The 13465-nt window shown below is 40.3% G+C and overlaps 1 protein-coding gene across 2 annotated transcripts in view; it reads right to left on the bottom strand.

The window, feature by feature from the left end:
* BCAS3 (BCAS3 microtubule associated cell migration factor) overlaps window positions 1–13465 on the bottom strand; it is a 341361-nt gene that overhangs the window by 7371 nt on the left and 320525 nt on the right. For both annotated transcript variants that reach the window (XM_006154459.3, XM_006154460.3), the window contains 2 exons: window positions 10955–11055; window positions 5677–5873 (listed from right to left, as the gene is read on the bottom strand). In XM_006154459.3, coding sequence (XP_006154521.1) covers window positions 5677–5873; window positions 10955–11055 — 298 coding nt within the window. The remainder of the gene's footprint in view (window positions 1–5676; window positions 5874–10954; window positions 11056–13465) is intronic.

The raw sequence follows: 13465 nt of genomic DNA, 5'->3' as shown, positions 1-13465 counted from the left end.
AGAGTGACTGAAAGCTATAGTTCCACATAGGTGTTTATGTTGCAGAAGAAAGAAACGGAACGGGTAAGCGGATGATACACTTGAGCTACTCCTGGAAGTTGAAAATAGTGGTATACATATATTATCATTGTGCTATAATTTCGCCACAGCTTATTTTTGCAAATGAGTCATGAAATCTCATCATAGCTTGGCAATGGTTAGTCAGCTCCAGGATGCACAAGACTAAGCAAATTCAATCTAGTAAGAAAAGAGTAGTAGTTTATTTAAAGTTTCAAAGACGTTTTCTTTTTCTTGAGAGTAACAAGAAGCTAGCCTGTTACAAATGGTCGGTTCATCCAAAGCAAAGTCACTTCTGATCTAAAGTTCTTATGTGGGCTTAAAAATGTCCTTTTGATAATTCAAATCATACTGAGATTTCTAAATAATCTGGAGTTGAGGGTGGGATATAAATGGAACGGTAGATGAAATAAGAATGCCATGAACTGTGTTAAAGCTGGGTGGTGGTGGTGGGGGGTGTAATTCTATTATTGTTTTTATTTGACTTATGTTTGAAATGTTTCCATAATAAAAACAGACAAAATTTAAAAAAAAACAAAACCACAACACCTCATTGAAATGATGGAAATGGATCTTGAGAGCTTGTTTGGAGGCTCTAGCAGGGAACATGGCTACTTGCACACCCTTGACTGAAAACAGTCCTCCTTTATCGGGGATGGTCATCCTCTTCAACCAAGTGTGCAGCTTTAGGAGGGACACGGATAAGCAGGGAGGGAAGAAGGGGACACCCTCCTAGCCAGCCAGATCAGCTGAATAAACCTGGGGATCGATGGGCTGACAGCTGTCACAGCCAGATCACCCTCACATTCTGGAATTAGAGAATAGGGACGGCTGCGCGATTCAGCAAATGTGCTACAACAAACAAACAAGTAAAACTGAACCGTACACTTTAAAACTGGTGAATCTGTGATACGTAAGGTACACATCAGTTAGATAGGGAGTTCATGTACACTTGGCTTCTTTTACATTACATGCTTCTCAGGACTACTAACAAATATCTCTTTTTTTAAATCTGGAATCCCTGCTCTGGCAAGTAGCTGCCATGAGGGTAAGCCATGACTGATTTCCTTACGCATGAGAGTCGACACAATACGTGCCTGTCCCTCAGCTAGGGTATGATCAAAGGAATCAGACTATCACTGCATTACATATTCTCAGTGCTACCTTACGGGGTGGCAGACAGTGTACTAGGTATTAGGGATCGATTGAGCCCAGTTTGAAAAAGAAAGCAAAGCCAATGCCCTGTCATAATGCCATAGCCTGAGGAAACATAAACCCCAGGTGAGGAGCTGGGCTAGAATAGTCATAAACAAGAATGAGAGGGGGGAACCAGCAGTTAGCGTAATGGCTATGTCGCTGGACTCCCACATGGTCGACCGCGGTTCGCGTCCTGGACCCGGTGGCTTAAAACTCACGCTGGGCACGTGTGTGTGCATGCCCAAGATCCTGAGAGGAGAATGGAGGAGAAGGGACTGCGGTGTGACCATCCCCCCCCGGGGGGTTATTTCTCACTTTCTGTCTCTCTGTTTCTCTCTGTCTGTCTGGTGAGCGCATGCGCCCTATAGTGAAAGCCTCTCAAAAAAAAAAAAAAAAAAGAATGAGAGGAATACATATAGGTTTCGGACTGGATGCTGGTGAGAATCGGTATTAAAAAGGATGTTTAAAATTGTGAGTCAAATGGAAACTTTCCATTAAACTATACTGTAACGAGAATAAATGGAAACTTTCCATTAAACTATACTGTAAATGAGAGTGAAGATCTTTTTTTTTTTTTTTCTTTTTCAGAGAGGTTTCTGCTATAGGGCAAATATGCTCACCAGAGAGACAGAAAGGGAGAAGTCATCCCTGGCCCCCCAGAGGGTATGGTCATGCCACTATCCCATCTCCTTCGTTTTCCTCTCAGGATTTTGGATATGCATGCACATGTGCCTGGCTTGAGTTTTAAACCACCAGGTGAGGGACTCAAACTGCAATCAACTACGTGAGAGTTTAGCAAAGTAATCACTATGCCATCTGCTGGTACCAAGAGCGAAGATCTTATCCAAGGCCTTAACTAAGCCTGTCTGCTCAAATCTGCAATATAAATTACAAAACTACGACCAAGAGAAATTCATACATCTGCTGGCCAATTTAAAGGTTCCTAAGGTGTATGTGTATCCAGTAAGAAGGATGACAGGATAATCGAACACAAGCATTTTAAGGTCATTTAGATAAACACACACACACACACACACACACACACTGGGAGCTCTTTAGTATAAGAAAAAGAAAGTCCCTGAGGAAAATTCTGTAGGATTTTGAAAATGTAGTTGTTTCCAAAAAAGCAAATTAGATCCTAGAAGGACGACTATATCTGAGGTAAAGAGTGTGAAAGCTAGAAGAGGCCACAAAAGAGGACAAAGCTGTACAAAGTGTCTTCAGAAAGCTTGTAGAATTGTGTAGTATTGAAAATCTATGGATAGATTTAATTTTTTTTTTTTTTGGAAAGGTTTTTGCTATAGGGTGCGTGTGCTTGCCCGAAAGACCGAGAGAGACTGAGACAGAAAACAAGAAATCACCCCCCGGGGGGATGGCCATGCCGCAATCCCTTCTCCTCTATTCTCCTCTTGGGATCTTGGGCATGCACACACATGCGCCTGGCATCATGTCAAACCGTGGTCGACTACATGGGAGTCCAGTGACATAGCCATTATGCCAACTGCTGGCCCCTTAATTTTTTTTTTATACTAGAATAAACTCATACTTTAACTCCATTTTCCACAACTTTTGAAGTCCCTTCGTATATATGAGAGGTGAAGATACCTTCCTAAGAGAAAGGATTGGGCCTTAACCAAAGCAATTGCCAATATTCACTAAAAATAGTAGGGTCTTGTGCATAATTCACCAAAGAAAATAAATGGGTTACATAGTTATAAAGAGAATAATGGGGGAGGGGAGAGATCTTTTGGAAATTCAGATTCTGATTAACAGGAAAAACAAAAGAATAATGTGTAACCAATAAAAAACACTTTAATGATAACATGTAAGTAATGGAATGACTGTTGTGAACATGCATGAATACCCACTGAATCATTAAGTTAAAGCTGACTGTATTTCCTAATCTAGATCATATTTGATAATTAGCTAGCACTGAAAATTTGTTTAGTATTCACCGTGTTCTGTCTTTGTTGCCTGACATGCTGGTGGAAAGTACTATTCTAGAAAGTTAAAGAAAACATGCTGGAACAAAAAAGCAAAAATAAAGGGAAGAAAGGAACAAAATGTAAAGCAAGCAAAATGAACACAAAAAATACTAAATGAGGGATCAAAATAAGACATATGGGGCCAGCAGATGGCGTGGTGGATAAGGGCGCGAGGCTCCCACATCGGTCAACTGTGGTTCTAGACCCAGATTGGGTGGCCTGCTTTCTCGCTTTCCTTCTCTCTCTTACTCTGTTCCTATCTAGTCAAATTTAAATAATTAATTAATTAAAGTTAATAAAAGAAGACAACATGTATTTTCTTTAAGAAGATAACTGATAAGAGGGAAACAAAAATATTACAGAAGACTAATCAGGAGCCTACTGCCAAGAAATGTGGTTGCTGGGGCCGGCAGTTGCATAATGGCTATGTCGCTGGACTCCCACGTAGTCGACTGTGGTTCAAGTCCTGGACCCGGTGGCTTAAACTCATGCCGGGTACATGTGCGTGCGTGCCCAAGATCCTGAGAAGAGAATGGAGGAGAAGGGATTGTGGTGTGGCCATCTCCCCTGGGAGTGTTTTCTTGTTTCTATCTCTCTGTCTCTCTCTGTCTTTCTGGCAAGTGCACGTGCCTGATAGCAAACACCTCTCAAAAAAATAAATAAATAAATGAATAAAATAAAAAATAAAATAAATAAAAAGAAATGTGGTTGCTAGGATGCTGGCATTAGGGATGGAGTGGAAAGTTTCCACGTGTGAGCTGTAATGGAAATGATACAGCTTGATGAAGAACTGGATGTGGTGCGCGACAAAGAAGATGTCCAGAATAGTCCTTAGATTTTGGCTTGAGGGACCAGCAGTTAGCGTAATGGCTATGTCGCTGGACTCCCATGTAGTCGACCGCGGTTCGAGTCCCAGACCTGGTGGCTTAAACTCATGCCAGGCGCGTGTGTGTGTGTGCCCAAGATTCCAAGAGGAGAATGCAGGAGAAGGGATTGCGGCGTGGCCATCTCCCCTGGGGGGTGATTTCTCACTTTCTATATCTCTGTCTCTCTCTGTCTGTCTGGCGAGTGCATGCGCCCTATAGCAAAAACCTCTCCAAGAAAAAAAGATTTTGGCTTGACTACTAGGTGCTTTGAAGACTCTTTTAATGAGAAAGATGAGGGAAACGTAAAGATTAAGGTGTGAGGAAGAGTTATGATTCAGAAATGTGTTTGATACTTTGGAGACAAGTACGAGGAAGTCAATTAGGCAGCAGGCTGTTCTATAAGCTTATCACCCAGCCACTAGTAGAATGTCTGCCAAGTGCTCAATAAACTGCATCATATTAGGGAGGCTAACAGGTGGTGCAGTGGTTAAGGTGCTGGACTCCTACATGGCTGACTATGGTTCAAGTCTGGGCCAAGCAGCTTGAAACATGCAGGGCATGTGCGTGAGAACCCAAAATCCCCAAAAGAGAATGGAGGAGAAGGGATTGTGACACAGCTATGCCCCCTGGGGGGTAATTTCTCACTCTCTTTATGTCTCTGTCTCTCTGATGAGTATATACATGCTCCCAATAGCAAAAAAAAAAAAATCACTCAAATAAATAAATAAAAAGAAAATCAAGCTTAATCCTACTTTGCAAAGGCTTTCGTTTTCTCATAAAAACTTACTACTGCTACTGACAGAGAAATAGAAAAAAACGTATTTCCTACCTGTGACTGGAATATATTCTAATATAGGTCAGAAAAATGTCAGAGGGACGCTATATAATCAAATCAAGACACACCACAGAGAGATAAAATAAGAGAAGACAAGAAAAGGAAGTTGTGGGGCATTTGATGGAAAGTTTCGCTGCCTGTTATCCTCCAATGTGTAGTAGTATAAGAAATTAAACTGCTGAGGAAACGTGTGTCTGCAAAGGTTAAAAAAAAGCCCAAGTTACATTTTAAAAATAAGCTAATACAAAAAAACATACTTGGTACATCTCGTACTATGATTGGTAGAGGTAAGGATTAAATATCAATGATAAATTATAAGTGAATTTATACCAACAATTTCTCATCCAAAAACTTTTCATCATCCAAAAGAAGGAAGATACAGGACTAGATGAAAATCACAGATGAAATTCAATTGAAAGATCTTGCCAACTTGAGAAAAATCAGGAAAAGGCATAATCAGAATTCATAAAGAAATATGAGCAAAATATCATAAATTAGAGAGGCTTAGAAAGTAAGTCGAGAATTAAATAATCAATTTAGGGTAAATATAATCCAAGACACAAATAGATGATTACATATCAGACCCTAAGTGATAACAGTGAATCATACGTAACAGTACATGCAGCCTGCAACATGATATTAAGTTAAAAGGAGAAATGTCAACATTAAATGGGATGTTCATTTCAACTGAACTTAATCCTGTCATTTGAATGCTTCCCTAGTTTTTATTTCCCACCTGAGACTGTTGAGATCAAGATCATCTGTATCAAAATCCAAAAGGGGCTGTGGAGTATCACTCGGACCATGAGACTGCAAGACAGATGAACTGGAAGATATGACTGTGGTTTGACCTGAGGGATGGATGGTTTTGAACTGGAACTGTGGACCCATCCACAGACGTCTGTGGGGTCCAGTGTGTGTTACAATTTCCACCTAGAACAGAGCAGAAATCATGCTTTAAATGTATTATAATCTCACTTTGAAAATGCTAGTGATCACCTACTCCAACCATCCCTTTTCTCAACACCCACATTTTCCAAGAAGCCCACCTAATTAAGCAGGAGAACGAAAGGGTGCCCATAAGCAAAAGGCAATGACAATCAGCCTACATAGACATTTTCAATATCCCTCTGTTGCTTTTTGTTTTGTGTTTTGCGATAAGGTGCAGGCACTTGCCAGAGAGAGAAAGTAATCACCCCCCCCCGGGGGGGTGGTGGTGGCTATGCCACAATCCCTTCTTCTTCATTCTCTCGGGATTTTAGGCACCCACACAATGTGCACCTGGTGTTTTTGTCAAGCTGCTGTATCTGGGATGTGAACCGCACAGTTGGTTATTTGGGATCAAACCACTTTAACCTCTATGCCACCTGCTGGCCCCCTATACTGGTTTTACTCAACATTTAAAAATACATGTACACATGAACATATTTATCAACAGACAAACCGAGACACATGCACCACACACAATATAACAGAAAAATCACATGAAAGTAAAAGGACTAGTCGCCTGCCTCATATAACTAGTGTCAGTTCCTTACAGACTACCTTTATTATTTATTCTAGATAGTATTTACCACATGCACTGAATACTACTACATCTATTAGTCCACAGATTAAAAGTGAGTTCTTCCCTAAGGATCAAGCTCATGACAAACTTGAGGTTCTTATTGAACTATCCAAGGAAAAGAAAAGGTCTGAAAAAAAATTTTAGGACCTGTTTTACAGCCTGTTTCTTTCCATAATTAAATGTTTTCTGAGCTGTCCTTAAAAGACCCCAAAATCTGGGACCAGCAGTTAGCGTAACGGCTATGTCGCTGGACTCCCATGTAGTCGACCACGGTTCGCGTCCCAGACCCAGTGGCTTGAAACTCACACCGGGCGCATGTGCATGCGTGCCCAAGATCCCAAGAGGAGAATGGAGGAGAAGGGATTGTGGTGTGGCCATTCTCGCTGGGGGGTGGGGGTGGGGTGATTTCTCTCTTTCTGTCTCTCTGTCTCCCTGTCTGGTGAGCGCACGTGCCCAATAGCAAAAATCTCTCAAAAAAAAAAAAAAAGACCCCCAAATCTACTTTTGAATGAAGACATTACTATATATTTTCTCTCGAACTAGATATTTTGTCTTCAAAATACCTTAGAGTGTTTTCTCATTGCCTCAAACACTGATACAGGAATTACAGGTACTACAAAGCAGCCATGCCATAAGGCTTCATGAATTTCCTGCTCCATAGACGGGGTAGGGAATGATACTAGTATTATAATAAAAACTGTAAAGCTTAAGCAGAGAATAAAAGATATTGGTTAAAACCTGAAAATATGTGCAAATGAGCATTTTCCTGTCCTTGGGGTAGACACCCAGGAGTGGAACTGCTGAATAACATGGTAGTTCTCTATTTATAGGTCTTTGAGGTACCTCCATATGTTCTCCACAGTGGTTATGCTAATTTACCTTCCCACCACCAGTGTAAGAGAGTCCCCTTTTCACCAAAGCATCGCCAGCACTTACCATATTTTATTTTTATTTATTTAGAGAGAGATTTTTGTAATAGAGCACATGTGCTTGTCAGAGGAACAAAGAAAGAGACTTATTGTGAGAAGTCACCACCTCAGGGTGGATGGACATGCCACAATCCCTTCTCCTTCAATCTCCTCTTAGGATTTGGGCATGCATGCACACGCGCCTGGCATAAGTTTTAACTGCTGAGTCCAAGAATCAAACTGTAGTTAACTACGTGGGAGTCCAGCAATGTAACCATTATGCCATCTGCTACTCCCTATACTTTCTTTTTGAATCTTAGCCATTCTGACTGGGGTTAGGTGGTATCTCATTTTAGTTTTGATTTGCATCTCCTTTATGAGAGATGTTGGACATTTTTTCCATGTTCTTTTTAGCCATCAAATATCTTCCTTAGACAGTTGTCTGTTCAGCTCACTTGCTCATCTTTCAATTGAGTTGATGATTTTTTGGGGGAGATAAGGTGTTTGAATTTCCTATAAATTCTGTTAACAATCCCTTATCTGAGGCATACTTTGCAAATACATTCTCCCATTCCGAAGGTTGCTGACTCACTCTAATTATTTTTTTCTTTTGCTGTGCAGAGCTTTTTAATCTAATGTTATCCCACTTGTCTATTTTTGGATTACCTGTTCTTTGGGGGTCTTGTTCAAGAAGTCTTTGCCTACTCCTATGTTTAAGAGTTTCCCTTCCGTTTTCCACCGGTAGTGTTATAGTTTGCACATCCATATTTATTGCAGCCCTATTTATGATTGATAAAACATGGAACCAACCATAAGGTCCACAAACAGATAAGTGGATTGAAAAAGTATGGAACATATACACTACAGCACACTACTCAGCCATAAAAAGACCCTGGCATTTGACAGAAAGTGGACAAATATGGAAGATTTACTGTTAAGTGAAGCAAGCTAAACAATGAAAGAGAGGCAGTGGATTTCCACACTCAATATATATTGGATGTCGGCACTCAATGGCAGAAACTGGAAGATATAAAAGCATGGCTAGTGGAGACAGTTGGTAAGAAGGATGGGAAATGGGCGAGGGTGAGACAGAGAGAATCAAGGGGAAGAAGAAAGAACCCAAACATTTAAGGGACCCAAAATAGAAAGAAATCTGTTGACTATAAGGTTTATGGTAATGTCTTTGACTGGACCAATATGCAGAATATTTGTGGTGGAAAAATTCCTTTGGTATGCTGTAATGATACACAGTGATTAAATGTATTAAAATTAATTAATTTTCTAAAACCTTGAAAATAAACTTATTATATGATTTTAAATATAATCAACCTGAATTAGAAACTAAATATGCAAACCTTTTGTAAAAGTCTATTTCTTAATGTCTTGTCATTTTTACATGCATGTCTGTAAATACTTTAGGGTACTGACTTCCCATGTACCTTAATTTGGGCCTGAGTTATTTTATATTTAATCACATGTCTCTGATTGTGGTGATTAATTCTTAACAAAACATAACTGAAAAGGTTCACAGATCATAGCTCGGTGTTTATGGATCCAAATGGGCAAAAGCATCGTGGTCTTGGAACAACATTCACATTCCCACTAATCACAGAGAGAAAAATACTCAGATTGAGGACAGTGATTTCTGATTCAAGTAGTTGTATTCAGCAACGTAAATTAGGCCACAGATAAAGCATTCTGTGTATTTTAAGCTCAAAACCATCAGTGTCCCAGAGCCGAGAGGTAAACAGATGCCTGTGCAATTTCACTGCGGCGGTGGCCAGATGTTCCTGTTCACTCTCCTGTTGTGTGCAGGACAAACATATTGTATATACTTTCACACTGACAGCACACATTATCCCTTTTTCTAATTGAAAAGTTGAAGTGAAGGACAGTAGTTTCTTTGCCAGCATTCTTGGACAATGGTTTGATTTTGGAAAAATACCATGAATTTAGGGTTTACTTTATCTTAGTACCGTCAAGAAAAGATGGACCTCCATACATTAAGAATTAAAGCCTTGACCCTCCTTCAAGGAGGTTCCTGTATTTTCCATAGGATTAAATAAACAAATGTTACTGAGAAAATGATTCTCCCCTTTCCAGATTCAATTTACTTATTCAGGATACCCTCTCTGAGAAAAAAGGTTAAACTATGAACAGCCTCCACTTTTTCTGAGGCACCTGTCTGATGAACAGCCGCCAGATTGGTAATCTGAGACAGGTCATTAACTTCACCAAATGATGTCAGACTTGAGGCAGACATAACAGCATTTGTAATGAAGTCATTTGTAATCTCATCATTTTGAAATCTGCCCAAGTATCTTTTATTTCAAAGCCCTTGAGATGAAGACAATTTCACCTGGCAAGGAAAGAAATGGCCATCAAAGGACTTGTAGAGACCACTAGAAGCTGCATTACGTGACCTTAGGAAAGGAAACCCAACCGTGCAGCATCAGAACTTGTGCACAGTAGAATGTTGAACTTCCATAATGAGAGTATGAACCCAATCTTCAGAAAATGTTGGCTCCACAAAAAAAATAATCTCAAACATTGTCTAGTGGTTTCACTGTTTTCACAAGGACAACTCTTACTTTAAACTGCATGAAAATGAGTTTCAGAGGATCTGAAAAAGCCCAGCTGCTGTGGCATAGCATAATTTGCAAAGCTGGAAGTCACATAAGCAATAATGATTTGGATCCTCAGATCACCCTGAAAACATGCCAGCTATGCACACGGACACCCAGGATCCTGAGGAGGGCTGGGGAAAAGATATGAGAGATCGTGGCATGATGAGACTATGTGAAGGGTACTTCTCCCCCTCCCTCTAATATGCATGAAAACATATACATGATCACTATCATATTTTTTAAAAAGTCTGTCTAAAATCCAAGGTCTTTTAGGTTTTAAACAAATTGTTTTTAAAAAATGCACATTTTATGTCCTCTGCAAGACAGCGAAAAGAACGTAAATATATATATATGTGTGTGTATGTGTGTGCATATGTGTATGTGTAAATATATATATATATATGCACACGTATATATATAATGTATGCATATATATAATAGCTATATATCTGCATGGAATAGACATGTAGGCGTGCAGCAATATTTATGAAGAAATCATGATATCAGAAGACAATAAACTAATTCTTTTTTTTTTTTTGGAGAGGTTTTTGCTATAGGGCGCTTGCGCTCGCCAGACAGACAGAGACAGAGAGACAGAAAGCGAGAAATCACCCCCCGGAGGGATGGCCACGCCGCGATCCCTTCTCCTCCATTCTCCTCTCGGGATCTTAGGCACGCACGCACACGCGCCCAGCGTGAGTTTTAAGCCACTGGGTCCGGGACACGAACCGCGGCCGACTACATGGGAGTCCAGCGACATAGCCATTACGCTAACTACTGGTCCCAATAAACTAATTCTTGACAATTTAACAAAGAGTTACCAATTGTCCCCATTTTCCTCTAAGGCAAAATACAAAAACCAACCGTAGATTTTTACTTTTACTTTAATACCCCAAATACTTCAATTTTTACCTGAGATAGCCATTCTTCATCTTCCTGTCCGCTATGGTCAGACGCTAAACTATCATAGGACCCATGCCGAGTAATGGGCCCAGGACTTCCAGGGGGAACCACTATAGGAGAAAAAAAATGGGTTTAAACCACTTTAATACATGCAATAGAAATATGGACATGGATACAACTGTCTTCGATACCATGATAGCTTATAAGATAATAGATATTTAAATTACAGAGACAATGCAAGTGATTAATGAATAAGACAGACATTCTTGGGAATAATAAGAAAAATTTCCAATTAACGTTATACTTTAAAGACATCTAGAGGAATTTTATAAGGAAATCTTATTGCGAAAAGTAAACAAACAACCAACTAACTGTAGTTTAACAGCAAAAATACATTGAGGAACAATAATGAATCTATTCAGTAGAGTGTTACATTAAGATTCTTTTTTTTTTTTTCTAACAGCCAGACAGTGTGTATGATTCTCACAAAGAAGAGGGAGAGAGGGAGAGATGGAAAGACAGAGAGAGCACGAGAGAGTGATGCTCATGCCACAATCCTTTCCTATACTTTTCATCATCTTGTTGGGATTTTGGATATGCATACACACATGCACAGTGTCTTTTGTTTGTTTGTTTGTTTTGGAGAGGTTTTCGCTATAGGGCGCATGCGCTCGCCAGACAGAGAGAAAGAGACATAGAGACAGAAAGTGAGAAGTCACCCCCCAGGGGGGATGGTCACGCCGCAATCCCTTCTCCTCCATTCTCCTCTCGGGATCTTGGGCACGCACGCACACGCACCAGGCATGATTTTCAAGCCACTGGGTCTGGGACATGAACCGTGGTCAACTACGTGGGAGTCCAGTGACATAGCCATTACGCTAACTGCTGGTTCCCCACAGTGTCTTTTTTAAGCCTCAGGGAATGTGATTTGAACCACAGTCAGCCATGAGGAATTCTGCTCCCTTAACTACTTGGCTATGGTGCTGATCCACGTAAAGATTCTTTCTTTTTTTTTTAAGATATTTTTCAGAATTATTGATTCATTTATTTTTATTTATTCATTCAGTTATTTTAATTTGAACAGAGAGAGACATGGAAGGAGAGAAGGAAAGTAAGAAAGCAAGTTAGCCATCAGGTCTGGGTCTTGAACTGTGGTCAGCCATGTGGGAGTGCCCAGCACCCTAACCACCATGCCACCTGCTAGCCCCATAAAGATTATTTCTTAAAAAGTCTTTTTTTTTTTTTTTGAGAAGTTTTTTGCTACAGGGTGTGTGTACTCACCAGAAAGACAGAGAGAGACAGAAAGACAGAAGGTGAGAAATCATCCCCCAGGGGGAATGGCCACACCACAATCCCTCCATTCTCTTCTCGGGGTCTTGGGCATACACACACATATGTGCTCAGTGTGAGATTAAGCCACCAAGTCCGAGACTAGAACCGCGATTGACTACATGGGCATCCAGCAACATAGCCATTACCCCAACTACTAGTCCCTAGACTTTTATAGAGCAATTTTAGGTTCACAGCAAAACAGAGCTGAAGGAACATAGATTCTTTTATATACCCAACTCACATGGACCATTTTAATACTCAAAAAGATTAAGCAATGAAGTACTTGAGGAATATACAAAATAGGGGAGAAGGTGAAAAGTATGAAGAAAAGTAAAGTATCAAACAAGCATGACAGAAACAGAAAAGAATGAGAAACAAAAATAAATTCTACCATTCAGAGTTATATGCACATACATTGACATGCAAATTTTTCTTTAGGCTATATATATTCCTATAAATGAAAACAAAAGACACGATTGTTTTTTAATTTAATACATATTCCAAGAAATAGTTATCTACTTCCACAAGCAGTCAATAACTATGCTAACTTCAATATGCTCTTGGCGAAACAAGGTATTCTAAAGAACTGTTGGTTAGTGAAACAGATAGAAATAAAGTAGACAAAGAAGAACGTGGTGCAACATTTAAAACAACTCAGAGCTGGGACCAGCAGTTGGCGTAATGGCTATGTCGCTGGACTCCCACATAGTCAGTCGACTGCGGTTTGAGTCCTGGAACGGGTGGCTTAAACTCATGCCAGGTGCATGTGCATGTGTGCCCAAAATCCCAAGAGGCAAATGGAGGAGAAGGGATTGCGGCATGGCCATCCTCCCAGGGGGGGGTGATTTCTCACTTTCTAGCTCTCTGTCTGTCTCTGTCTTTCTGGCGAGCACATGCGCTCTATAACAAAAACCTCTCCAAAAACAAAACAAAACAAAACAACTCAGAGCTCAATGCAGTACTCAGGAGGCTAAGGCAGGAGGTCTGCAAGTTCAAGGCCATCCTGGAAACCACAGAGAAACCCCATTTACTTAAAAAAAAAAAATAATTAAGAAACTATCTTGGGACCAGCAGATGGCATAGGGGTTATAATGCTGAACTCCCATGTAGTCGAAATGAAGTTTGAGTTCTGGACCTGGTGGCTTAAAACTCATGGTGTGTGTGTGTGTGTGTGTGTGTGTGTGTGTG

Source organism: Tupaia chinensis, unplaced genomic scaffold (assembly GCF_000334495.1).
Source record: "Tupaia chinensis unplaced genomic scaffold, TupChi_1.0 Scaffold000407_4, whole genome shotgun sequence".
NCBI classification, from domain to species: domain Eukaryota; kingdom Metazoa; phylum Chordata; class Mammalia; order Scandentia; family Tupaiidae; genus Tupaia; species Tupaia belangeri.
Note: the sequence above shows the minus strand (reverse complement) of the source record. Positions and strands in the feature narration are given on the sequence as shown.